A 27,896-nucleotide genomic window follows, 5' to 3' on the forward strand; every position below is an offset into this window, starting at 1 on the left:
CTACAATTGGACAGTCAAATAGCAAACTCTTATATGTATCACAGAAGAACATCTGATGTCCCATAAGCCAACTTAACTTAAAACCGTTCCTTGGTGAGGGCAAGCACTTGTTTAGATTCAGTTAGTTTTGCCTTTTGGACCCTTCTGGGAATGCTCTTTCAAGCTAACTGCATCACGAAGCTTGCTTGCACTGTTGCTTTTAACGATTCATGGAGGTGTGCAAAACATTCCTATTACAGGTGAGCAATTATGATTTCCATAAATCACAAAAAAAAAAAATTAGAGGAGGGATTGAAAAACAATGGACACTTACACCTCATCTCCTTGTGGTAGAGAAGCCACTAAATTTTCTTAGCAAATACATGCCATTTCTGTTTCAACACTTAAAGTCCTTGGTGTACAGGCTCCCAGAGGGGAAAAACATAAAACAGGGAAAAAAAAAAGAAAATAAAAAAAAGAAACTCATTTCCTTATGAGGTGGGAAGGACTCTGTAAACAGAAAATAAAAAAATATACAAAGAAATATTTAACACACTACATTTCCCATTCAATAGTATGATGTAAGGTTAAACACACTATTTTTCAATTTGTCTTTCCACTCTTATTTATAATCAAAAACAATTTCAGTATTACACAGAGAACTGAAGTATCATATACTATGAATTACTTCTCTGTTTAATGCTCTAGTGAAATAGAAGTTATCTTAAAATAGAACAAATCTTCCTCAGATGCCACTTATTTATTTAAAGAGAAATTATCTTTTCCTACATGTGACTGTGAATGAAGAGATCTGTTTGCAGAGTGGGCTTGGCTTCCCAGCTTGGGTAGTAAAGGAGTTGCAGGAAATATTTGCCCTTTGAGTAAGACACAGGTCAGTGAGGAATTATTAATATCTGGAAATTGAAACCAGGAAAAGCAGAATCAGTTCCCCAGTCTGAGACCAGGACAACATGCCATATCAGCAATACAAATACTTCAAGCCTCTTCCTGTGATAGGAAGATAATTCCTCTTTACCCTATAGGAGTGTTATGAGCATTAGTGTTTGCAAGAGCCTCTGCACCTCCGAATTAATTAATATTTATGATGATCAGTCACATCAAATTTACATGCTGAAGATATCTAGTTGATGTGCGAGTAGCATTTATATGATTGTAGTACTGATACATAAAAAAAAAAAAGACAGCTTCATAACATTTGTTAATTTTTTCCCAATTAATTTCATTTACTCCAAGGACCCCTTTCTGCCAAAGAGGTGCATACCTCTTTATAAAACAGATTAAGCTCAATAGAATGTTGGTTTAATTTATGGACAGATAATTCTGTGAGTTTTTTTTGTTGTCATGATAAGGAATTATCATTTTGCTAAAAAATTTGCATTCATCCTCACGCATCACTAAGGATAATTATGGAAATGAAGAATACTAAAATCAACCATTCTGTGGTTGTAGAAGAGAAGAGGATAAAGATATTCAAAAGAGGAGACTGAAGCAAAAGGCTTAAAGGATTAATAACTTAAAAGCCTATACATATTATTTGTTCAAAATGTTTATAAACACGGCAATAAACAACATATATACCAACTTGCAATTGAAGGATCACCCTCAAGAATATAGCAGAGCATAAAGCAAAATAATGAAGATACCAAGAAGCCACAAGTACCATTTTGGTCGCTTCTAATCATGACAAATACCTTTCTATCACAGCCAAAGGCTTTGTCGCTTACAGCTTGGAGAGACCAAATGACACTGCATATGATCTGCTTGTTTCCTACCAGGCACAAGAGTGTACTGAAATGTTTGACATTTCCATGGGACAGGAAAACCGTTTCTTATCCAAATTTAATTCTGTATTGATACGACCACTCGCCTTCAAGTGGTCAATTTGACAAAATCCCTCCTCTCAGTGCTGCTCAGTGAGCAGAGCTCACTGTGGGCAAAGCACCAAATGCACATGCAGAACTGCTTGCACAGAGGTTCTGGCCTATTAAGCTTGTAAGTACAGAAAGACCTATAGCCAAAGAGATTGAAAATTTGACCAAAAAAAACCGACCTAGAGCAATCCAAACAATCACTTAGAATTAGTAAGGTAACACTACTGTCCAAGCTCCCCTCTCAAACACTATCTCAATTTCATCCTACTTAACAGCTGCAATACCAGAATGAAAACAATATTTAATATCTTTAAACTTTTTCTCTCATAGTACTAAAAGTTGATAATTTGTGTGTGTGAAACTCCTAAGTTCTTTTAACACTGGCATGCCAAATAATTATTTTAAATATTCACTCTCCCCTATTTTCTTCCTATTTGTTTTTTTCTTGCTTTTATTGCATATTTTTTATCACGATACATAATTACACACTGCAGATTTCCAGTTAGTCTCTGTTTCCTAAGCATTTCCAATTTGATGCAGACATAGCAGTCTGTCAAAGAAGTGAGGTGTTAGGTATTTTAGTGAACAGTAAACAAAAAAACTTCAGCAGTAATATTTGTGTCATGTGGCTTGTAAGAACTATTTATTCCTTATTCCTGATTTTTCCCTTGGTTCAGCTGTAGATAAACTATTTTTTTTCTGAGCTTTACCTCTTTACTGATTTATTGAAATAAACTGGCTATTTAGGCATCTTGTTAGAAGCACCAGAAACAAGTTTTGCTCTGTAAAGGCTTGTGGAGCATGATGTGCTTCTCCCCTTCACTTAAATCTGAAACTTCACTGTGAAGAAAAAAAAAACAAAACAAAATAAACAACAATCAGTCATGCTGGTTCATTCCTTTTTTGGTTACTGACAATGCCAAGACTTATAAGGATTACAGAAAATGGTCATGTTGATTTCAAGCAACAGAGATAATCAGACACCAGAGAACAGAACCTTTAGGGGACTGAAAGTCTGTTGAAAGGCGACTTCAATGAAATGAGGACTGGAACTATTCAATACTGGTGAGAATAAATACTACAAGAGTAAAGAACTGGTTGGGATGGAGAGGAGGTCCCTGTCATTCCCAATTTCTAACAAAGAGCAACCATGCTGCTGACCAAAGTGAGCTTTATCATCTGCTGTCTAGGAACTGAACTGCTCAGAATAAATGGAAAAGGATTTCTCCTATCTCTTTTCAGATCCTCAGTTTTGTACTTAAAGATACCTATCCATTCATTGTATACCTTGATCATACCTTGATCCTCAACCCCTTGCTAAGCTTAATCCCATGAAAAACTACAATTATTTGGACATAAGTTTCCATTGTTCTCTGGTCATATCAAGACAAAAAACTTCTCAGAATTTACTACAAAGCCAGATCCCATGAACTGAAATGATCATTTTATCACAAGGGAAAGCTGCCTTTTGCGAGAACCAACAAACATCAGATTTTACAGATAGGGACTTGGGAATCAGGCATGTGCCTTAAGAAAACTTTTTTCCATACAACCTCATTATCTTCATTTAATCTTTCAGAACTTGTATTTAAAATTACACAATTATCAGAAGGCTACTCATAACAGTGTACCACATAGCTGTACAAATTTAAAACACTTTGAAAATATTATCCAAATTAAAAATTTGCTATTCCTTCTCATCTATAGCATTCACCCTTGCAAAAAAAAAAAAAAGAATTCTCTTCCTTAGTTCATGTATTCTCTCTGTCAGATGATCTGCTGAGTATTTAGTTCTTTATTCACTAGGACAAAATCAAGTGATTAAGTATGTTTTTAGGCTTTTTCATCCCTCCCATTATCAATTCCTTCAACCATGAAGGCAGCGTTCTTTTTTCCTTTGGCCCATCCCCTTTTTTTATCAGAAATTTGCAAGTAAATCATATCCTCATCCATTTATTAAAAAATGTTTATAAATTTATATTTTCTAAAAATTACATTTTTTTTTTAAATTGTCAAAGTTATCTGTAAGATATTTAAGTACGAATGGCATTTTGCTATACATTTTCCCCATGACAACAATGCAATATACCCACAGCCTAGAGACTAGGTTTTAAACATTTTAAAAAGAATTAAAACTGACACTTCCCATTGTCTTCATCCCCAATGCCTTTCAGAACTCTTATTAATCTCTGATAAATGAAGAAACCTGAATAAATAGATTTCTTATTCTAAACATAGAAAGAGACATAACTTTTCTGGACTACTATTAAGAGCCAGATCATATAGCTACATATAAGAACACTTCAATAAACAAAGATACCTTTTTACTTCTCCTGTTTTTAACAAATAGTGTAAAAATAGAGGAGAAAACTTTATGGTTCCTAAACAAATGATAAGGCATTAAAAGGTCATCTTAAACGTACAAATACATTTCACTACCAACCATCAAAGTACTGAACTGTACCAGTAGCAAGGAGAAGAACAGAGAGTAAATGGAATGCACATGCTAGGGCTTAAAACAAGAGTACGTTACACCATCCAGAAACAAAAACAATGACCCCAATACTACCATCTTATAATCTTTAAATGCAGGGGAAAATATTTCTTTTCACAAAGAACTAGCTTTAATGTTATACAACCATGCAAAGGTTGGCAGAAAGAGGAACAGCACTTCAAAAGTCCCAGCCAAACACTCTAAGTCACCAGCTCTATGATGCAATCAAAGCCTCCCAGACAAGTCACATTCCTGAGTAAAATGAAACAGCTCAGTATAAACAAGTGGCTTGCAAAGGAGTTTAAAACTTACCAAGAGACACGGCATGTCCAAATAAACTCAAATGGAAAAGAAACCAGGAAAACAACAAAAATCAAACTACAGCATTCATCACTGCTCAGTACCTTGTCTGCTCTACCAAAGAACAAGAGGAAAGACAGGATACAGCTGTGTTTCCTAAGTGGCACAAGGTGTCTCTGTTTCAGCAATTAAACCTTGCCTTTAATTTCAGGTGATTACACTTAACAGAATATATCCACTCTTTAATGGCTGTCTAAATTGCTCACCAAAATATCTATCTCTTTAAACTCTAGGTGAATGTTACCAAAATCAGTCAGTTACTTTTAGTGTCGTACTTTTGAGACATTCAATTTGATAAGAATTTCAAAACAACCCTGTATTTCCTATAGTTTTCCTGTTTTCTACAGAGATTGTGTTTGAAAATGTGGCTGGGTCATTAACATTACTTATTTCAATACCAGGAAAGTCGTTCATACATGTTTTATTAGAAGAGTCAAGGATTGGATTATTTCCATTTGAAATCATTTATTTGACGAAGCCAAAAATTTTTATCGAAAACATGGTAAGTTTCCATGCAAATGTCTTTCAGAGGCTTTCTGGATAAAAAATGTGGTCATTGGCCACAAAGGGAGAAACCACTTGCTACAGTGAGAATATACATCTTAGATGCAGGAAACCCATTTTCGAGTCCCCAGTTTGTTTAATTTATTCTAGGAAGAAAACATATATTGCTCTAACACATACTGGAAAGTGAATAATTATTATTAAATTAATTCCTGCATTGCAAACAGTTTACATTTTCACTACACTGAATGAAGTTTATGAAAACACTCAAATTTTATCTCATTTATGACAATACAACCACAAAAAAATACTCTTGGGTTGGAATGGGTCAATATGGTTTTATATTTTCACCTTTAAAATAACTGCTGGGGTTAAAATGGTCAGTACAGATTAACATTTTCACTTTTAAAGTAACTGATGCCTCTGACATAATCCATGCCATCCATGACCTGAAGGCACATGCCACGGTAGTCAGTGGGCACTGTGTCATCGATTTGAACAGAATTTTACTCCAAACCTCTTACAATAATAATTCTGCTCACTAAAAATAAACTCATCATATCTTAAAAATGCCTCTTAAGGGAAGTTCTCTGTTTGAGCATCCAGGAGCCACCCTGGCAGTCACTCTCACACCCTCTGAGCTGGGACCAAGGCCCCTTCACAGCTACACATCCCACACTCACAGTCAGACCACGTTTCCCACAGCAGAGTCTCAGATGTCCAGATCTTTAATATAATTTAATCACAGTGCAATAACTACGTAATAGCTTTAACTGGTGTCTTCAAGGAGGGACCCTGAACAAAAGAAACCCTGGGCTTTTATACCCTCACAGTCTAAGGGCAGGAAAGTCTGGAGTCATCTGCTGCTGATGTGTCCCTCAGTGTCCAGTCACCTGCCTGGGCCAAAGGTCCCCAGGCCCTTTGATAAGCAAAGGGTCAGCATTTCAGGAGCTTCTACCTTGGCTCCTGCTCCCCAGAGCTCAACCTGCAGCTGCACTCAAGCTACATGCACTGAATGGATTCTTCCACATGCCAAGGTACTCCTCCAGATTTACTTACACCTAACAGTCTCTAGACAAGGGAAATTAGGAGGATTTAGTGTCTGTATTGGGACGAAGAACTTTAAGTGCTCTTACTGTGTATATCAAAATCTTCCCATGGAGTTTTAAGAAAATCTTTTTTTCATAGTCTTAGTGATAACACCTTGTCAGCAACCCATAATGTTACAAGTTTTATGACTTTTAAATATTAGATATAGAGTACTGAGCAGGATAAACTTACTCTGTAGGTAGGCATCAGAACACATTGTGAGCATGTGTCTGCCTGAGGGAAAGGAACCTGAATGAACCCAATATCTACCCTTGTAGTACTGATAATATCAAATTTTAAGTAAGGCCGTAAACCCTGTTAACTGAAAAAAAGTAATGATGATCCTTCTGCACGCCTTTGTTGAAGCATCATCTGTGTTTCTGATTGCTTTTGGAGACTTTAATAAGATATACATTAATAATTTTCCTGTATGTGCCCCACCGAGTAAACTAACTGAATTTACAGCATTAAAAACATCAATTTTGCCTAAGATCATGGACTACAATTTTGAAATATTGAACTAACTGTCATGCTATGACAAAAGTTGCAACAAATTAAGGAAAACATGCTAAAAGAGAATGCATGTCCACAAAATTTGGGAAAGAAAGTAAACTATGATCAAGGCATTGAGGCAGAAAGAAATCAGACAATATAACATAGTTCTCAGTCTCATTCCTGATTTTTTTAGTAATTATATCAGTGACACTGGGAAATTACTGTTGTTGTACCTACACTCTTCACAATAAAAAGTAATCTTTTCTTTTAAATAAATATGTCCTTGCACCAGGACAATCGTATTACTGAGTTCAAATAAGTTTTCTTGAATGATCCCACATTTCATGTGTCAGGGCCTTCAGCTATTACTTCTCTTGAAGTATTTTATTTTCAGACTAGACTTTGAGCTGCAAGCCCTGAAAGAAATGGTAACCTCAGAAAATACCCTCTTATGTTCAGAATGTGTAAATATTTGTCTGTCTTCTCCATACATGAAGTCTGGCAGGTATAGATTACCCACAGGCACTCAAGACTACTTTCGTCTGGGTGATAAAATCTTCCTTAACTATACATCAGTCATTCAGAAAAGAATATCCATTGAGGCATTTAAAGTCCACTCTTTCCTACAGTCTGTTTTTTAACACTTCATTACAGTATCCTGGTCTTTACTCTGCTTTGGAAAATTGCTTATTTAGTCTATTTGTTTCTCCTTACTCACCCAATGTCCCCTAAGAGAGCTAAATCAAATACGTCCATGTAGGGACGTATAATAGTCCAAAGTATCTAAGCAGTAACATTATCTGAATGATTAATTCACATACAGTATTCCTAAAATTGTATAGCAGTATTTTTGGATTATACAGTAGCTCTGCTGTCTTCTACATTTCCTCCTTTCTAAACCTGAAGGAAAAGGTAGGTATTTCTGGTTCCATGGTGTACAGGAAAGCTTTTTCAATGGACACACATAAAATACATAAAGAGTTGTTCAAATTTGCCCATAAATGTAATGTATTTTCTACAAGAGTAAGAAGTCAGAATCAATGGCAGACACAGAAAATGTGTTGGGACAGAGACAGCTTGTTTTCCAGACTCAGTTTAATGGCCAGGATGAACTTACACCTGAAAGAAATTATTAGATCAGAGGAAAACTGGGAAAGTTTGTTAGTTTGGGGGGGTTTTAATTTATTTTTTATTAAGTTTTATTTTGATAATACTATTCTTTTTCACTCCATTTCATATCAGTCAAAGCTGAGGAAGATAATTTCATAGCCACATCCACACCCTGCTGGATGAGCTGATGCAAATATTACTCATGAAACAGGTGATGTGGTCATACTCAGACAGCCTTGCTGGCAGAACCCTGTTCCTAAGGAAAAGTGTGCACAGAGCTACTAAGGAAAAGGAAAAGAAAGTGAATAGATATACAGATGCTTCTTGCAACAGGACCCATAATACCTACTTTGCACTCCTACCTTCAGAATAAATTCAGTGCTTTTGCAGGTATCATAGACTAGGATGATAAAGACTGCAAAACAAATCAGATGTATAAATCTTTTTGAGAAATTACAAAATTGAAGGCTTTCATCAAAGGCAGAAAGCTGCTGTGATGATGTGATTTTTATAAGTCTGTGCTACACCAGTAAGACATAAGGAGTCATAAAGAAAGCAAATACTGACATGGAAAATAAAATTAAAAAGTGGGAGGAATTGATTAAACCACTGAAAAATGGTGACAGACTGGTTTAAAATAAGATGGAGACTGGGGCAGCAGATTAATAGAGGTGGGGTTGCATGAGTCATCCTTGTATAACTCTACTCACTTTAGTAAAAATACCAAAAACATCTCCATAACAAACAAAACAAAACAAACAAACAAACAAAAAACCCACAAAAAAAGCCAAACCAAAAAACTAAAAAAACCCAAACCAGCCAACCAACCAACCAACACAGAGGCTTCAGAACTTACATGCTTCTCAGAGGAAGCAGAAATTCAGGCAGAGGGCAGAAGGAGATGGACAAGAGCTAATGAGGCCTCCAGCCCATGAAAGAGGATCAGTGAACCCTAACCTCTATCTGCCCATGGGTCAGAATGTCTATGTGATTATTTCAGAGTATGTTTCAAAAGCAAACAATACATTAAAATAGTCTTATTCAAAGAAGTGACAGCAAATATTTAAAATATTGGAAATACTGCATTTAAGGTAGAGAGGGTAAATATGCCTGCTGTGTCAACTAGTATAAGAAGCATTTTGAAATATAGGCCCATTTTTTCGTCATCATTGCTGACTAAGTAAGGAAATGACCTCATTCTTCACCTGGATATATAAAGTCACACTCTCAAAGATAAGTTTGCTGGGCTAACCAGCAATCACTGTTGTGACTGTCATATTGATTATTCCAAACATCCGCAGTAAAATTATTAATCTGATTATTGACCAAATGGAAAATTTATCTCTTGCTAAGTTGTATGCACAAATGTCATGAGCTGCCAGAGTTGTGTCCATCAGTGACTGCAAAGATCTGTGTTTACAGAGCCAGTAGAGCTGCAGGATGAACAGCAGAACTGTTAGTACAGACCTATTTTAGTATAGATCTATATAGACCTACAGCAGTGGTAACACTGCTGAGGACTGTTAGCTTTTGTGGCTTCTGCTGGCACTTACATTTTCTTACTTAGGGAATTTGCACGAACAGTATTAATTACAGAAGTCAGAACACAGTAAGATAATAAATGCTGAAGGAAATTCTCAACTCCCTCAAAGCAGAAAGAAAAGGATGGAAGATTTTTTTTTTCTTTTGTTTAATGACAATTAGTAAAGCATGGTTGAGATTAATCATGGAACTGAAACACAATTAAACATTCCTATAATAAATTTATGGTTATTATTTACAACTTGGTTGTGGCTAATAACCAGGGAGACTGATGCTCATTATAATAGATAATGTATAATTAGGTAATATTAGATATCTTATGTACTAAATGGCTGTCATATATCTCTTCTTAAAAGGCTGTCACTATATTTTAGAACAATTTAAAAATAATAAAATACTATTATAATAAAGCACAGTATAATGAGTTGGAGAAAGGAACAGGTTCTAAAAAATGGATGAGACATTGCTTGGTAAATTGACCTTTTAGAAATACCCCTTCCTTCCCTTATCTTCCAAATGAAAGGCAGGATTATTTTTAATTCCAGCTAATGAGCATAGATATAAGTAGACATAATTAAAAGTCACTCACATTTGAGCCAGCTATGGTTTTGCTATTATAACACAGAATAACACTTGAGTTGAAGTTGCATGACAAATACTGTTCTGCTCTGTTTTATTTCAAATTTTTAATTCTGAAATTTTTCAACTGTGACACAACTTTTTCCCCACAACATAAGGACCTAATTCTTCAAGCAATATTATACAGGAGCAGAATAATAAATTTCTGTTCAAAGGAAGATCCTCTCTACCAAAGAGTTTAAGTTCAAAACCACCAACAAAGATGATGTTCTTTTGTTAGAGGAGAAATAAACTCTTCCCATAATATGAGAAAATATATTGCTTTTTTAAACACTTCTAACCATGGAAAACAGCAGAGGACTGTAAGCTGGAATTTGACATAATAATAATCACTAAAACGAAATGCCTATGAGTGTTTTATCAAAAATTCTTTCAGAAAAAACTTTTCAAAAGTGTCTGCATACGCAGCTGAATTGGACTTTTTTCCAAGATTTTGAAGAGCACAGCTAAAGAAAACTGCTCTGAATACCTGTGTGTCACTAACTCCATAGAGAGAAGGAAACCCGAAGGCACACAAAATTGTGTGCACTTCTGGCTGTTGTGTAAAGTTGCTCTTTCTTCACAGAAAACAAAATTTACTATTTACAATAGCTATGGAGCAAAAGCTGCTGAATGGCGTTAATGATATGTTTATCTTTTCATTTTCTCATGGTTGCTTTTAGGATTCAATAGCACTGGAGTTGGCTACTTTTATTTCTTACTTGTTTTCTATTCCTTTTGCTAGGGACCACTTATGCTCTTTTAACAGTACAATCTTAACATAAAAAAGCACAATGATTCAATTAAAATAGCAGCATATGATGGACCCAGGTGGAGTATCTCTTGCTGCACTGGAAAAGATCTTCCTCCAAATACTCCTGAGTATGGTCTCATATGATTTGCATCTTTCTGGCAGTGCTGCATGTTACAGCATGTGGAATAGACTGGGAGAATGGTAGCTGAGTTCAGTGTCAGGAGACCTGAGACGCAACCTGCAAGCACTCCCAGGGTAATCTTGTTTCCAACTTCCATTAGATTAAATTCAAAATCTTAAAATGGTTTTGAACAAGCTTAGGTTCTCCATATTTATACAGCACATATCCGGTGGGATTAAAAATGACAAGCATCTGCTTTGGTGAAGTTGGATGTAAAATAAGAGTATGATGACAGGATTTGCATTCTTTCTTTATGAAGAAATGGAGGCAAATTGTTTAAATCCAAGGAAGAACTGTTCTCTTTCTTGGTATGGTTGAGAACTGGGGCTGGGTTTCATTTCACAGTCTAATATAAAAGCTCATTAGCTCAGAGATCCTCAACTATCCCAAAGAGAGGCAGTTTATAGGGCCCTGCTTCGTTTCACCTCTGTTTTCAGAACCACAGAATGGAATTTCTTTTTCAATCTTCATTTCTACAGCAAGGGTGTGGGAAAGGTTATTATCATGTTGCTAAGGGAAATGCATCATCCCATCATCAAAAGCCAATATTATTGACTGACAGTATTTGGAGAGGGTTATGACTTGTAAAACCTGTTATTCACATTACTACTGGAACAATACTGCTGTCTCTTGGAGTGAGTCAAGGAGAAATAACAGAAACATTTACACTGTAAATTACTCTTTTTTTTTCTACTAAAGGGCATTGGCTGTGAGATGTATTTGACTTTTTCCTGGTCTGACCTCCATTTTACTTGAATTCCAGAGGAAAATGTTTCCTGTTTTGAAAACTAAAATTCTGAAAGTTCTGAAAATTAAAGATTAAATAATGCTCCCTGCCCTATTTTTCAGTTTCTTGTACCATTTTCTATTAGACTTTTAATCTAAAAATTTCTTTACTGTTTTATTAGAGCAACTATTCCACTCCAAATAAGTAATTGACAACCCATTTTGAGCTATACAAGCACCATTTCCTCTAAAAATAAAGGCACTACAATGTACTTGTCAGACCTTCCCTGATGCAAACAGAGCAGCATTTGCTTATCTCATTATGAGAGTTCATCGTACTTTTTCAAGTTGGATTTTCTTACCTCTTACACCTTTATCTGTGCTGAGCAGACCATTTCTTCTTATGTGACATATCTTAGTGGTTTTCCAGGCACAGGGAGATACAATAACTACTGAATCTGACTTAGGATGTTGACCAGACTTCAGTGTGCCTTTAATGTGGTGTCCCAAGGAAAAAAGATGTGCACCCTAATAGCATCTTGGCACAACATTGCTCAATTTCAGCCACAGGGACAGGGGTCTTGTAAACATTAAATCCCTAAAGAGGAATGAGAATCAGTGAACAGCTGACCAGTGATATCCCATTTGTTGGGACCATCACCTCCACCGATGAAACAACTGAGCAAGCACAATCCTTAACCATTCTAGTAACAGAAATCAGCTGTTTATGAACAGCTAGTTGATTATGACCTATAGGCTACAAGTCTTGCACAGACATAGAAAATATGGAAAAAATAAAAAAGGGGTTTTTTTCCAGAGTTGGCCAGGTCTGAAGGATGCTGGTATTTCCTGTGCTGGGGACATGTGCAGGAGAGACACAAACTTTATATCACCAAACTTTATTCATTGCAGTTCCTCATTTAGCATCATCACAAAGTGACTGAAAACACAGCCCAAGCAACTAATTCTATCCAAATAGAAGGTGGAAACTTACTCAGGAGAGGCAAAATTTAAAATTTTTAAAAGGGATATTCCTGTGAGTGTAACTTAGTCCATATCATGACAATTGAGTCAATGGTGATGAAGACACAAGTTCCACTTCTTTATCTAACCAAACAACTGGCAAGCTGTTTGCTTCCCAACACAGCACCGCTCTGAATACCTGGGTGGCCTCAGGAGAACTCTTCCGAGAGTCTGGCTCTGCCTAAGGCCATTCTGTATCCCAGGGCTGGATACCATAAAGTCAGCTGAAAAAGTGACACACTGCCACTTACTCCTCAAAGCTTAAACCCAATGAAGTTGTGGACATTGTCCAAACATTTATTATTAAAATTAATTAAAATGCCAGGCCTGTGACTTACACTGGATTTACGACAAACCTGTTCTTTGACAGATCTTTAATGTCTCCTGTAGTCATCCTTGAAGTAAGTAATCACTGTTTCATTAAAACGTGTACTTGAAATACAAAATAAAGAGAAATATGTTGATGATACACACATATCCAGGAATGCACATATCAAAATGTATCACCAGCACATGAAATGGACAAAAGCACAGTTTATAGCTCTAGTCTGATGGAAAAATATTCCTCTCAAAACTAATAACATTTTATTCAAGGTATTTCTTGAAAATTGCATGCTATATACACAGGACATCTGCTGATACTACAGTAATTTAAACAAAAGAAATAAGTAATAATAGCACTTCACGGTACCCCAGATAATATGATAAACCAAAATTAACAGACAATATTTAGTATTAAATTAATTAACCATACCTTGAAAAATAATGGCTCCTCAGGGAGAGGGCTAACAGGGAGTGAGGTGGTACTACTAGCTGGACTCATGTCTGTACTCTGAAAGAAAAGCACACAGGAGTTTGCATTTTCAATTAAGTTCTATGGACAGCTTTTTACATTTTGTGAGAGAAGAAAAAAGCTTGAAAACAACACTGAAAATCCAAGAGAATTAGATTGACAAGGCAACTGCAATCTGTACTTTATTTACTTGTAATTAGTTCAAGTATTTCACTAATGGTTAAGTACTCAGCATTTTCTTTATTTTAAATTAACTCCCCATTCAAAGACTGAAACACATGCACAAGTACACAAATAATCTGTAATACATGAAAAGAAACAGGGAAGACCAAAGTTATTAATAAAAATAAGTCATTATTCTTCAATGGACCTATCAAGTCTAAATGCTTGCAAGATTGATCTAAACCCCTACTCTCTCTGTTGGTTAGTATGGTCATTATTTTTACAGATGTGATAGATATGAAAAGAAGTGTGGAAGCTCTTAACGATTTGGAATGGTAATAATAATAGAATAAAATCTGGATTTAAAAAAATATATAAACAATACCACAACTGTTCTGGAGAAAACTAGAATACAGGATACTTTTTGGAAACTAACTCCTTAAATGCTAAAACAAAAAGAAATCCATCATAACTACCAATAAACCAGAGAAGATATAATGAAGAATACAAAAAAATCAACAAATTTGCATGGCCTAGAAATGCATTTCCTTTTCATACTGTAACATTGCAATGTAGAATGAATTAATGAATTCATCTTGTTTAACTAATCTGATACCTGTTTTCACATCACTATGAATCTACTCTGAGCCCTTTAAAAAAACCAAATTCTGCAAGTGAAGAATACGGCTCCACCCATTAAGTGATAACAGATCACTCATCAGAAGATTCTTACATTATGCAGAGACATTGCATTTTATTCAACCAACTGGTACATGATGAAAAATGAGATAAAATTTTGGGTACAAAATCCCTACGTCAGATCTCAAATAGAGCGCACAGACTTCAAAGTTAACACCTACTGAGAGAATTTCTGAGTTTAATTAGATAGACATCAGTTACACCACACCGGAAAGAAGAGACAACAGTTACTTGCTAAATAAAAGAGATGCAAATAAAGGAGAAAGAAGGGGACCATGGTAATTATTTCCATGACCAGAGAGTCAGGTAATTAATAACACATGGAACACAGAGAAGTTGTTGAGGAATAAGGGAGATTACAGCATGTCAGAAAGCCAATATTTCTGTAGAATTGATCACTCTAGTATTCAGAAACATTACAAATTTTAACATGGACTCCTGCACTCAACCAAGAAAACTGGCCAATAATCTTTACAAAAGGGAGTTAAACATAGCTCTTTTAGATTACACTCAAAGTACAGACAGCCTGGACACCTCCTCTGTGGGAGCATTCTGCATCAAAAGCCAACAGTTCAGCTGAGGACAACTTGCCTTTTAATTTACACAGAATAGAAAAAACCTAAGACAGGAAAAAAAATCAAGTAGCTGCTTCCAAACCAAATCAAGTGCCCTAATTTGCAACGATTATGTTGCTGGACAAAACATCTCAGGGCGCATACCTCAGTAGAACATCTGCTCTTATATGATGACTGGACATGAGCCAGCCCAGGTCTGAATGTCACACTGGTGTGGCACCATGCCTGAACTAGTAAGGCTGTTGAGAGATGGGGTATATTTGAAGGAGCACTGTGACTACACAGCTTCTGGACTGAGAATGGCCAGACTTTGAGTCTGGCCAGATAGGAGCATTGGCAGAAGAGTCCGTCCCTGACCAGAGCTGTCCACATGTACATACTCTCAGTGGCCCCTCCAAGAACTTCAGTCATTTTCCCCTCTAAGGAATGCACAGCTGTTTCCATGCCTTTGTAAATTAATCAAATCCAGTGGCACTAACACAGAGAATTGAGTGGGACAGTACCAAAAGTGTTGTTTCTTGAGCTACTAAAAACTAATCGCTGCTTTGAGAGGTGCTGTCAGCTTGCCCTCCTGAAGGGGATATACTAACAATTTCAAACAACATCACAGCCCCCCTAAATTTACTGTTCATGGTGTATTTATCACAATCACACTGTGCAGTTTAAAGCTCCCCATACATATAAAAAAATATCACTGTGAGAATTCACCCAATGGGTACTTTTTATTTGATGTTGTCTTTTCAGTGCTTTTAGGCCAATTTTAGTCTGGAACAGGCTGTTAAAATACAGAACATTACCCAGACATTATTAGAATTTTGCCAGCAACTGTTCCACGATTACAAAGATCAATGCTCAAGTTTTATTCTAATTTCTGGAACTGATCAGTCTAAATATACATCATCCTTCCTGTGCAACTGAACAGGTACCTTGGAGTCACTGCTAGGCCGTGTTAATCATTTATCCTTGGAGAGCAACGTTAAAAATGTGATTAACTATCATGAAGTTTCTTGATAAGAAGGCAAAAGAAGAAAACAAGTCTAAGAGAACAAACTTCTACATCCTGTTTGGAGATCAAGGATGTCCTGTTTGAGGACAGATTACCATCATTTGAGCCAGATAAAAGAAAAAGCAGCTCTTTCTGAAGCTGTTTTAAAGTAGTTACAGGCTTGGCTTTGTTTTCTTCCACTTGTGTATACCTGCCTCAGAGCAGAATGTTTCACAAACCTACATACTGATGTAAATTGTCTAACAGCAGAGTAGAGAACATAGTCAGTGGTTTTCCAACAATACAGAAGATCAAGTATGTGCACATTGTTAAAAACATGCTCCTTTGAAAACAAGAGTCATCTTCCAGTCTGCAGCAACCATTCTTTAAATGAAAGCAGCTTCGCCTCACCTCATAAATTCGGATTTTTCTTGGTACAAACCCTTGCCTTTAATCTCATCTTTTCTAGGAAGTGGCCCATGTATCAACCCTCATTAATTGTACCATAAAATAAGGACTGTCCACTGACAGAAGCCAATTTAATTTGCTACAACTGCTTTTCAACGAGGGTAAACACTGCAATGCTAGTTGGCAGACATTGACTTCTCTGGAGATCAGTATCACAATTTATTGATCTAAGAAGTTAATACTGACAGAGAAAACCTTCAGTGGATATTAGAGCTAGAGAGCAAATAAATCTTTATAATAACTGAAAAAAAGACAATCTGTGTACTTTATAGCTTTTACTAAGGAGTGTTGAACTGACTTTCAGAGTGATAGTTTTAGTTGCATCATAAGTTATGTCACAAAGTACCATTTCATAATCTAGAAGTTGAGTAGAGCTAGGAAATTAATAAGTGCAGTCAGCAAACTCAGTAGTGACATTTTGATATACTGAAGATAATCAAAGACCTGCAAATGGATTTATTAATGGGTCTGCATAGCATCTGTATGAAATATTGTACTTAAACGTTATTATCTCATTTTATCTGTGGAAGTGAAAAAGAAGGGAAAGTGATTTGCTCAAAGCTGTGAAGGGAGGTTAGAAACAAAGACACAATCAGAAATCCAGTTATTCATCCAGACTGCGCAATGGTCTCCTACACACTTTTGGAGTGCTCTGATCTCTCTAATTTCTATACTATTTAGCATCACAAAGAGGCTTTCCTGATACACATACATCATGCAAAAAAATCCTATTAAAAAAATGAATATTAGTTTAGATAAGAAAAGACAGTAGATACACAATACAAACTTTCATCTCTTACCCCCCCCCCCCCCCCACGTTTGAGAAACTGTCCCCAACACCTCCAATCTCTCTCACTAAGAACAGAAGTGCCTCCTTATAAGGTGGATAGGCCTATTTTCTAACGTCTCTGAATAGAATTCAGGTGGTTACTTCATAAATCTGTTTCATGTGTCTTTTATTAGAAGATATAGTTAATTATTCTTACTAAGTATTAATAAATGCAGTTAAAAGCTGAGACATTTATTTATTGTTTTCCAGCATTCACCTGGTCTTGCTGCTTGCTGCTCCCATAGCTTAGAAGGCCACCTGAGTTACTGCAGCTCCCAGTGCAGGGATGAAGCATAAATTACATCTGCTACTGTGTCTTGCTACCTCTTTTTATGCTAGTACGTGAGGTAAAGGTGGCCAAGTACATTTTCAGTCGTTCAATTATCTACTGATTAACAATGAGCAATTAGTATACAGGTGTACAGATTAGACCTGACTGCTCTTATAAGTAAGCAAAGCTAATCACCTGAGCTGTGAAATGCCAGTGGGAAATTTCACCTCATATAAGACACTGATCTATCACTTAACAGCAGTGGTATGTCTAGTACTGTTTATTTTAGAAGACTCCAAGTTCTCGGGAAGTCTATCAAATCTAATACTTTGCACAATAATTTTTTTCAGCGAGGAGGGATCAGCAGGAAGCATATTTTGTTAACTTTCTACTTTGAAAAATAGCTGGAAAGATGCTCTTTTAGCCTTTTAATTAGGATGAATCAATTATAAAGCCCATAACAAGCATGCAACATAAAGTGTGCATAACCACAATTTGTTGCAGGGTTACAGTGTTTGAAGTAGTTCAGACTCAGATTATATTTTCACATTGTTTATTTATATTTAATATAAACTTAATTTACTCAAATATTTAAATTGACCAAGTTACCTATCTCTCCTCTCCTTATATTAAATGCAAAAATGTAAGAAAACCAAAGTAGCAGGCACAAATTACTATTACCACTGGTCCTTCAGTTTCAAAAAATGGCAATATGAAAATTTTTAACATAAAAATAACTTAGTAGCTGGCACAAGGAAAACACCTTAATAAACATGTTTTTAAACATGTAAATTTAAAGAAAGAGATCTAGGGGTTTCTGGTTTACAGTGGAGTATATATCAGGGGAAAAAACACAGTATTTTTATAAGCATAGAAATGTCACATTTCTTATAATAGACAACTACACATATACACCACATAATTAATAGATTTATGTAATAGCAAATATCTCTTCCTTTCGGCTCTTTATTTTCCCCTTGCTCATCCTTCCAGTTTGTCTTCATCCCTTGCTTTCCTCCACAAAACTCATAATAAACAGAGACACAAGTTTCCTTGGTCAGATAACTTCCTGGCACACAGAGATTAGATGAAGAGTCCATTAATATGTAGGAGAAAACCATTTTTACATTCCCAAACAGCAAATTCACCTCCTGTTAATCTCCAAAAACCCCCTTCACTTCCATCGCAAGCAGAATCTAATTTCAAAAGTAATTTGGACAATGACTTTGGGGTTAACATCTTTTGGAGAAGAGTACTTGCAGGATCATCAATTACTGTCACTGTGTGAGTTGGGACTGCTACTATGACACATTATGTTAAATGCAACTCCAGACATATTTTTATCCTAATGAAAACCAGGGGGTTGCTTTCACAGATGCAAATGCTTTGTTGATAACACAGTCGAGAACTGATTTCCTTGAGCAAAACTCTACTCCCCCTTCAGTTTCTATTGTTTCTTTCATACTTCATTGACTATACTATCCAGCCTTGACATTTTGTTATTGTATATTCTTTCCTAATAATATCATATAACATCAGCTTTTTCTGCTCTTTCAGCAGGCAATTGAGAGAACCAAGTGCTCTCCTGGGATTTTAATCTGCAGGCTGCCTATTTCAATTGCTTTTCTTTACTTGCAGGAGATCTTTCAGGTTCAAATGTACACATTTTTTTGCTCAAAATGCACTTAGCTTTGTGGCAAATATGATGGGTGTCTCACACAGTAGGTTCAGTGGGGTTTTTGTTGGTTTTTTTTTTACTCTAGTCACAAAGACACGTTCTTTCTCCAAAGCCTGCATCACAGCACTACTAAGAGTAACTACCTGATACTCCGTACCACAGTCATAGCCTGAATCTAGAAGAAAATGTCTGCATCCACTCAGAGTGTATCAGCAAAGAATTTGTGGGCTCTCTCAAACTCTTATATCTTCCCTGCATAGAGATCCATTGTTTTTCTGTACTTCCAAATGAAACACTTAGAAAAGAAGTAACCAATTAATTAAACTGACAAAGGTAAAATCAGGTACCAGAATTGACTCCTCTCCCTCTCTCACACACACATGCATGTTCTGCATCATTATACAGCATAGTATATTGGGACCAAGATAAAAGCTGTACCCAGAAAGGATCAGATATCAATACAACCAATAAATGCACCTACAATTACATTAAGGAGGACAAAAATATTTACAGAATATACATTTAAATATTACTGGATATGTGGAAGTAATTATCTTGATGGGTTAGGAAAAAAATGCTCCTGAAAACAGGTTGCTCTCCAAGTTCCTCTGAACTATCCACAGATGGCCATTGTATCAGCCAGACACGGATTTAAGAGCCAATTTCAGCAAAACAGTTCCTATGCTGATATACTCATACAATTAACTGCTCTCCGTGAAGCACTGAAAGATATTTGTGATCTCCTTACAATGTAATGTCTTTTTTTAGTCTACAAGAGACATGAGTCCTTTGAGACAAAAATCTATTTCAACTAGCTATTAATGAATATTTTTCTTTAAGGTACACATTTTAACATACACTAAACTCATGTCCAAAAAACTATACATGTTTTACTGTTCAGTGTATCTCTTTGCCCAAAAGTACATAGGGATACAGGCGATATCTCCTCCAATACTGTGGTTGGTCTTCTGACTATAGTTTCCCTGTCATAGAGTGTCTTCATCTAAATGAGGGCAATCTTTCATAATACTAACAAAACTTATTTTTTAATTCTGAACAAGATGAAGCCAACTTGATTTTCATTAATAACTTGCTGCTCAGTTGTCCAGTTGTCTCCTACCTGTACTTTAGTTTGTAAGCATTATGTAGGCAACTTGGCCAGATTTTCACACTGGAGTTTCAATATGAGGCTATGTTTTATTTTTCTGTGATTTCCAAAAAAATTCAGATGCCTTCAATTGCTGTGCATTTCACTGAGGTTTTAACAAGCTATTTTGCACTTTCCAAATGTTGTGATTGCAATTATTCTCACTTCTTCATCAGTTCTCAGAAGGGTTTTTACAATTTCAGTATGGAACCACTTCTGACAGTGTCTTTTAACTTATTTAGATGCAGAGGTGCCATTCTCACAACTTCCTTGAATTACCCAATAACAGCTTAAAGGAAACATTTTAAACATCTGTATGCATCTGCTGCTAAATCAAGGAAGACACAATTGAGGTTTTTTCCCCACTACAAGAAAAGAAGCAAGTGATATTTTACAATTTGAAATACATTTTCCATGGCTGCAGCACTGCTTCCATATAATGGTGATAGAAATAAAAGGTAAATAATTAGTAAGTTTTGCCATATTGTTTGCTTCACAGTGGTTTTAATTGTAATACTCTTCAATGATTTTAGGAAGTTGAATCTATTTGTGCAATAGAAGGCAATATGTGAGCTTCTGAAATGTAGAAATTTTGATTACCATAGACACAGTTTCCAGAAAGCTAAGCCTGCTTTTTGGTTTAGGGAGCTGGTTCCAAAGTGAAGTTGGTCAAAGCAGAACAAAAATTCCTTGATTATGTGGTATGCTGACTTTCCACCCTCACAGAGTAACTTTCATTCTTGTAGGAAAGAATAAGGGTAAGGCACAACAGGTAATTCAATTCCCACCCTACCAGATGGTTCAGTAGAAACTACCCCAACTGCAGTAAGCTCTCCACAATTTTTCTAGTTCTACTTGTTCTTCTTCCCTACTCTAGTCTAATACTTACTGCTCTTCCCAGCACTAATCAAGGTATTCATAGAATCACAGAACCGTGGAATGGTTTGGGTTGGGTTGGAAAGAACCTCAGAGATGACCTAGTTCCAACCCTCTCTGCCATGGGCAGGGACATTAACCAGGTTGCTCAGAGACTCATCTAACCTGGCCTTGAACACTTCCAGGAATGGGGCATCTACAACTTCTCTGGGCAACCTGTGCCAGTGTCTCACCACTCTCACAGTCAAGAATTTATTCCTAACATCTAACCTAAACCTACTCTCTTTCAGTTTAAAGCCATTCCTGTTTGTCCTGTCACTACATGCCTCCTTCTTTCTTGTGGGCTCCCTTCAGGTACTGGAAGGCCACAATTAGGTGATGCCTATGCCTTCTGTTTTCCAGGCTGAACAATCCCAATTCTCTCAGCCCTTCCTCGTAGGAGAGGTGCTCCATTCCTCTAATCATCTTCATGGTCCTTCTCTGGACTTGCTCCAAGATGTTGATGTCCTTCCTGTGCTGTGGACCCCAGAGCTGGACGTAGCACTCCAGGTGGGATCTCACCAGAGCAGATTAGACGAGCAGAATCATCTCCCTCAACCTGCTGCCCACGCTGCTTTTGATGCAGCCCAGGATACAATTGGCTTCTGGGCTGCGAGCACACATTTCTGGGTCATGTCCAGTCTCTTATCCACCCACACCCCAAGACAGTCTTCAAGACTCTCTGATCTTTCTCACCTTGCACAACATCTCACTCGCACAGTATCTCCTGTGCACTTCCCATTCCCGCACCCATCCCATCACCAACACTACTCCTTTTGTACCCCATCTATCTGAACCTGAAAGTGTTCCCACCTTCTCTACCTCTCCCTCCTCCTTTGGTCAACACCCATCCCCTTTAGTCTATATACAGGCTATTACATATATTAAAATATATCTAATATATCTAAAGTATATACAGTGTACGTTTAGTGTATATACGTATTTAGATATAAAAATACACAAAATTGACTGAAAAAAATCTTTATGTAGCTGCTGTGATGTACCAGCCATACAATCAGTTTGCTACTTAAGATATATACACATTGAAGCTGGTCAAATAATGCATGTCTGAAAAATATGTAAGATTTTGCTACAGCAAACATCCATTTTGACACAACTTCTCAGCCCTGAGCTCTGTGCAGTCTGGGGAGGTCAAACTACACTGCTTAAGAAACTGATACGACTTGCAAAGGAATAGAAGAGTTAAAAACTGGCTGTACTAGTACTTAGGCATTGCATTATCACTATTTTTAGAGCCCTCTGCTGAGCATTTTGTTTTAATTTTTGTGGTTTGCAATGCAATTATATACTAAACTTGCTGAGATATCTGAACAGCATTTGATAAAGCCATTAGAAATAAAATATTCATTTTTCATTTATATTATGTCCAGGAATACAAATGATTATAATTTCTTCCTACCCTTCAACGTTAATAGGGAAACCAGGGAGAAAAATTGAACACACCTTTCACATTCATTTAGCTACAATAAAATATAAAGAGCTTTTAAAATGAAAAACACTTTAAAAATAATACTACTTTCTGGTTTTTTTTGGAGGCACTGTTACGCGCATCTCCATTATAGTATTTATATATTTTTTAGTTTGGTAATTCCACAAAGCAAGGTTAAGGTACTGGCTCTGTTACCACGTGATAAATCAATATGCCTTGAAATACCTTTGGTTGAACTGTTACAAAAATAAATCAGCAAGAGTCAAAGCAAATGAGGAGACATGCCAACAAGCTCCTAGGTTCATGCTACAGGCCATGAGTTTATCCGTACTCACATTTCGCCACAAAGCAGCTGGCACTGGCTTATCTGATGGCACTCTCTCTGCATGGCTCCATTGAGTTTCTTTTATCTGCTTCTTTTCCCCTTGAATCCACCACTATGATTTTAGCTCTCATCAGCTGCCACTGCTTACAAGAATCTCTGTAGGCTCAGTTATGGTAAAAACAGAAGCTTTTCTTGGCATCACTGTTGCATCTTTCACTCCTCAGCACCGCAGAGGTGATGGCAGGTGCTAACACCACTTGGCTGCTGCAAGGAGGCCCTCTGGTTGTCACTGCATCAGCTGCTTCCAGAGGCAAGCTCGTGCAGAGCAAACCGCACATGACTACCTCATCCTAGGCATGAGCTATCATCTGAGTTAAAAGCAAAAGCTAGTTCCCCAACTTCTTCCTAAAATCCCCAAGAACTCTGAAAGAAACTGATATCCATAGGCATATAAAAGAACACCCTGAGAGATCACAGGATCTGCAGACAGCAAAAATAAATGATGCCCATCAGCAAAACTGGGCTGAAAAACCTGGCTCACAGTATTCCTGGCGAACTCTAGCTCTTATCCTATTGCTGCTCTCAACATTTCAGGAGTGATAAGCTCAAAAATTTCATCAGTCTCCTTTTTCATGTCTCTTAAAGTTGGGACAATTTACTATTTGTCTGTATCAGATACTGCATACAAAGTAGAATCTTGAAAAGGAAGTTGCTCTGAGAATAGAGGCAAATTTATTTGGCGAAGAGTTGGCACTGAAATACAGGAAGTGAACAGATAAAATACAAGGAACTTTTAGCACACACACTGAAGATGCAAAAATACACTCATGGAACACTGCATTTTCAACAGAAGAAATCAATATTGAGGGAATGCTAAAATCAATATTGCCATGCCTATCTATTTTATTACAGCTTTTCAGTTAATGGCCCCAGACCTTTTTCCCCTAAATTCTGCATCAATCAGAGCACATGATGATGGCCTTTAAAAACTTCTCAGTATTTTTTTTTAACATACAGTACTCTTATTGCAACACTGGGATGTTGTAAAGGGTCTGGAAGCTGTCCACATACGATCAGAAGAAAATTCTGCTGCCAGGTTTCAATCTTTTCTAGTCTAATGGCTCCGTTTCTTTCACGTTATGACTGCTCTTCGGTAGTACAAAGTCTAATTGGCTTTCGTATTAGCAGGGTAATGGACAGGTGCCCAGAAGCAGTTTTAATCCTTGTCATAACCACAGACACAAGGGTTCAGTCCCAGGAGTTCCGTAAAATCTTATATTAAATAAAACTCCATGAATAACTTCTTTAAAATTAGGAAAATTTGCAACTTTTACTGATGGCTCTTTAAAACAAGATATTAACAGTGAATACAAATGACTTGTACGTTACTTGTTAGTTTTCTGCAAATTAGAGAGTGTCATACCTAGAAAGTAGGGGAAAAAATAAAGCCATTTTGTAGCTTTTTGACAGATAGAAGCAAAAATCCAATAGAAAATCTTCATCATGTAAGTATAGTTTTCCTGAAGGAAAATGACAATTTTCATAGGATTCTTGCTGAATGCTTTTAACAGCCTATTAGAAGCAGGTACCTAAACTTAAGTAAAAATACTATGCTTAAAAAGCTACTTGCAGGTATATATTTTTCAGAGGACTTTTACGAAATCACACAAAATAGAAAACAATTCATACTATTATTGCCATCTGTTTACAACAAATTTCTTTAAAAAGAAGAACTTTGTTTTTAAAATGTCAATAGTAAATGTTTTTTAAATGTTACTAGTATTCAAGGTGCAAGGTATGGTTGACACACTAAAAGGATGGGATGCCATCCAAAGGGATGTGGACAAGCTTGAGAAGTGGGCCCATGGGAAGCTCATGCAGTTCAAGAATTGATAGAGAACAGGCCTGAGAAGAAGAACAAGGGAGTTTTAGAAAATGAGAGGCCGAACAAGACCCAGCAATGTGCACTCGCAGCCCAAAAAGCCAATTGAATCCTGGGCTGCACCAAAAGCAGAGTGGCCAGCAGGTTGAGGGAGGTGATTCTGCCCCTCTACTCTGCTCTGGCGAGACCCCCCTTGGAGTGCTGCATCCAGCTCTGCGGTCCCCAGCATAGGAAGGACATGGATCTAATGGAGCTGGTCCAGAGGAGGGGCGCCAAGATAATCAGAGGGATGGAGCACCTCTCCTACGAGAAAAGGCTTAGAGAATTGGGTTTGATCAGCTTGGAAAAGAGAAGGCTTCAGAGAGACCCTACTGTGGCCCTTCAGTATTTAAAGGGGGTCTGTAAGAACCCTAGGACAGACTCAAGCAGAGCCAGTTGCAAAAGGACAAGGGGTAATGGTTTGAAAACAGAGGAGGATGAATGCCCCATCCCAGGAAACATTCAAGGTCAAGTTGGACAGGGCTCTGGACAACCTGGTCTAGTGGAAGATGTCCTTTCAACTCACTGTAGGTGGGTTCGACTAGATGACCTTTAAAGGGTTTTTTTCCTTGAACATAGGGATATCACAGAATTCCAAATCTTCAAAAAGACAAGCAAGGGCCTTCAACAGATTTACGCAGCAGTGACTTGTACTCAACAGTCACAAATTCAAGTTCCTGATCTTCCTGTTTCGCAACCCATTTCAAGCAGATGAAGGTATCATGTATAAATGGGGCCTGAAGTAATGAATCACGATTAATAAAGTTCAATTTATGAAATCAACAGCAAAAAGACAAGGAAAAATTAAGAGGGGGAAATATATCAGAATGCAAGAACATCAAAATAGCATTGATGATTTATTTTCTATTTCGAGCAATATGATCACTTCTGCAGTTTCATTTGAATTTATTTATAAATAAAGCTGATCAATGGTTTATATTATAAAATGAATTCAAATGTCAATTCTTATGATAATTTAAATACTTTTCAAGAGAAACATGGTTTTCTTCTGCTGCTTCTCATTTAAATCTGTGCCTCAGGTGCAAAAATTTAACCTTTATCTTACAGCACTTGTATAAGCAAGACTAAGTTAATCTGTGAGGCAAAGTCAGACAGTTCCTCCAGGACTAAAGTATCTTCTCCCCTTTGGACTGTGCAGGAAGGGAGCTACTACTGTACAGTCAGTCTGGACATGAACATACACAGTGAATGATCTGTTCTGATCTAACTTCCCACAAGAAAACTCTTCTCACAATTGCCAGGGTGGAATATAACTGAACTCTATTTTAAAACTGGAAGAAACCATTGCTCTGTAAATGCAAATTGTAACTATGCAGTAAGTATCTCTTCTGGATAAAACCAAACTTTTTTTTCCCCTCACACTTTACATTTATAAAGCAAAACAGGGAAACCGGAGATTTGAAAAGGTCAAAGCCTTTTGTACATCATCATGCAATTCTCCAGCTAAGAGTACAGTACTCTTAACAACTCAGTTTAAGGTTTGCTGAGTGATTATTATCAGAATGATTTCTAAAAATAACATCAATTGCCAGATGCAAGGAGGAAAGAGAAAAGGGTGTGATTGCTGAGAAAGAAGCCTGACAAAAAGAACCTATGTCTTTCGTGCCTATTTTGACACAAGCTTTTAAGCATTTGACTTACTGAATTTCAGCTGCCTACACAAAGATACACCACTCATTTGACATATTATGCTCAAAGGAATTGTTCTTTATTTTATATGTTTTGTGAAGTATGGAGTCTTGATTTTCTTTATTCTAAGCACACTAAAGAATAAAATTTAACAGCATGCCAAGCAAAAAATAATAAGATATTGTGTTGCTATAGAAATCTGACAAATTCTGACAACGAAAGTCACATCTTCAGATTTCAATTGTATATTAAATACTAACAGTAATTTTCACAAAATACAATATTACTTTTCATGCATTAAAAAGTCACAGAATGAATCTGAAAAAACTCACATCATGGAAAAAAAATTGCCCTACAACTCAAGAGATAGAATAAATAGTCTATTTTGTTTATTCTTTATAAGGAATGGGTGGGAGTGGGCTTCCAATGTTGCATGATTGTCTTGTGAAAACAAATCACTGCTCAGATATGTTCTTGAAGGCCAGCAGACAAGAACAGAGACATTTTGTTTCTGGTTGCCAGGGGATACAGAAGACCGTTTTCACATAGTGAATCATCACTGCTTTTGAAAAATGGTGTTAGCAGAAATTTCTGTCACCGGTGCATGGATGAGTCTTTCTAACCTTCAGCGATCCTGTAGGGATCTACAGTCCTGGTGTTGGATGAGATACTGGGGTTTTTTTTCCTTTTCAATAATTATCTATCCCCACGGCCTTTACAAAGAATATACTGCCATTAATACATAGTAAAACTCAGAAGTATGATTACACAAGGGCTGAAACACTTCTCTGGAACAACAGAATGCTGTACAACTCCCTACTCAACTCTATAATGTATACGTGCAGAGTAATGTTTGGTATGACTAAAGCCTTGTATCGCATGATTTTCACCCAGTTAAACAACAACAGAAGACTTTACAAACAATGGGACAGTAGTATCTGATAATTTACTCTACTCTAGTGGTTTCAGGCAGCATTCTGGCATGTGGATTTTGTGCAAATCCACTTGTATGCCACATATGGGAGCCTTCATAAGAAGCAACCTCAGTTGCAGTTCATTTCCACTGAGCAACAGAAACCTGGAGGAGGGAAAGGAAGCCTTCAAAAGATAATTTCTCTGACATGAGAAGAACTATGTTAGACAGAAATGAAACTTTGCAGCTTACTAAAAGACTGTGTCAATAAAAGAGTTCCTGAAAAAAGTCTCAGTGGTATACCATCAACAACAGCTTTGGCACCCGATCTCCATTAGCAACTATGTA

At 36.8% G+C, this 27,896-nt stretch overlaps 1 protein-coding gene across 1 annotated transcript in view; it reads right to left on the reverse strand.

The window, feature by feature from the left end:
- CCSER1 (coiled-coil serine rich protein 1) overlaps positions 1-27,896 on the reverse strand; it is a 657,717-nt gene that overhangs the window by 324,939 nt on the left and 304,882 nt on the right. Inside the window, exon 7 of the mRNA XM_027706580.1 lies at positions 13,522-13,599. Coding sequence (XP_027562381.1) covers positions 13,522-13,599 — 78 coding nt within the window. The remainder of the gene's footprint in view (positions 1-13,521; positions 13,600-27,896) is intronic.

Source organism: Neopelma chrysocephalum, unplaced genomic scaffold (assembly GCF_003984885.1).
Source record: "Neopelma chrysocephalum unplaced genomic scaffold, ASM398488v2 Primary Assembly neopelma1_382, whole genome shotgun sequence".
In the NCBI taxonomy this organism is placed as follows: Eukaryota; Metazoa; Chordata; class Aves; order Passeriformes; family Pipridae; genus Neopelma; species Neopelma chrysocephalum.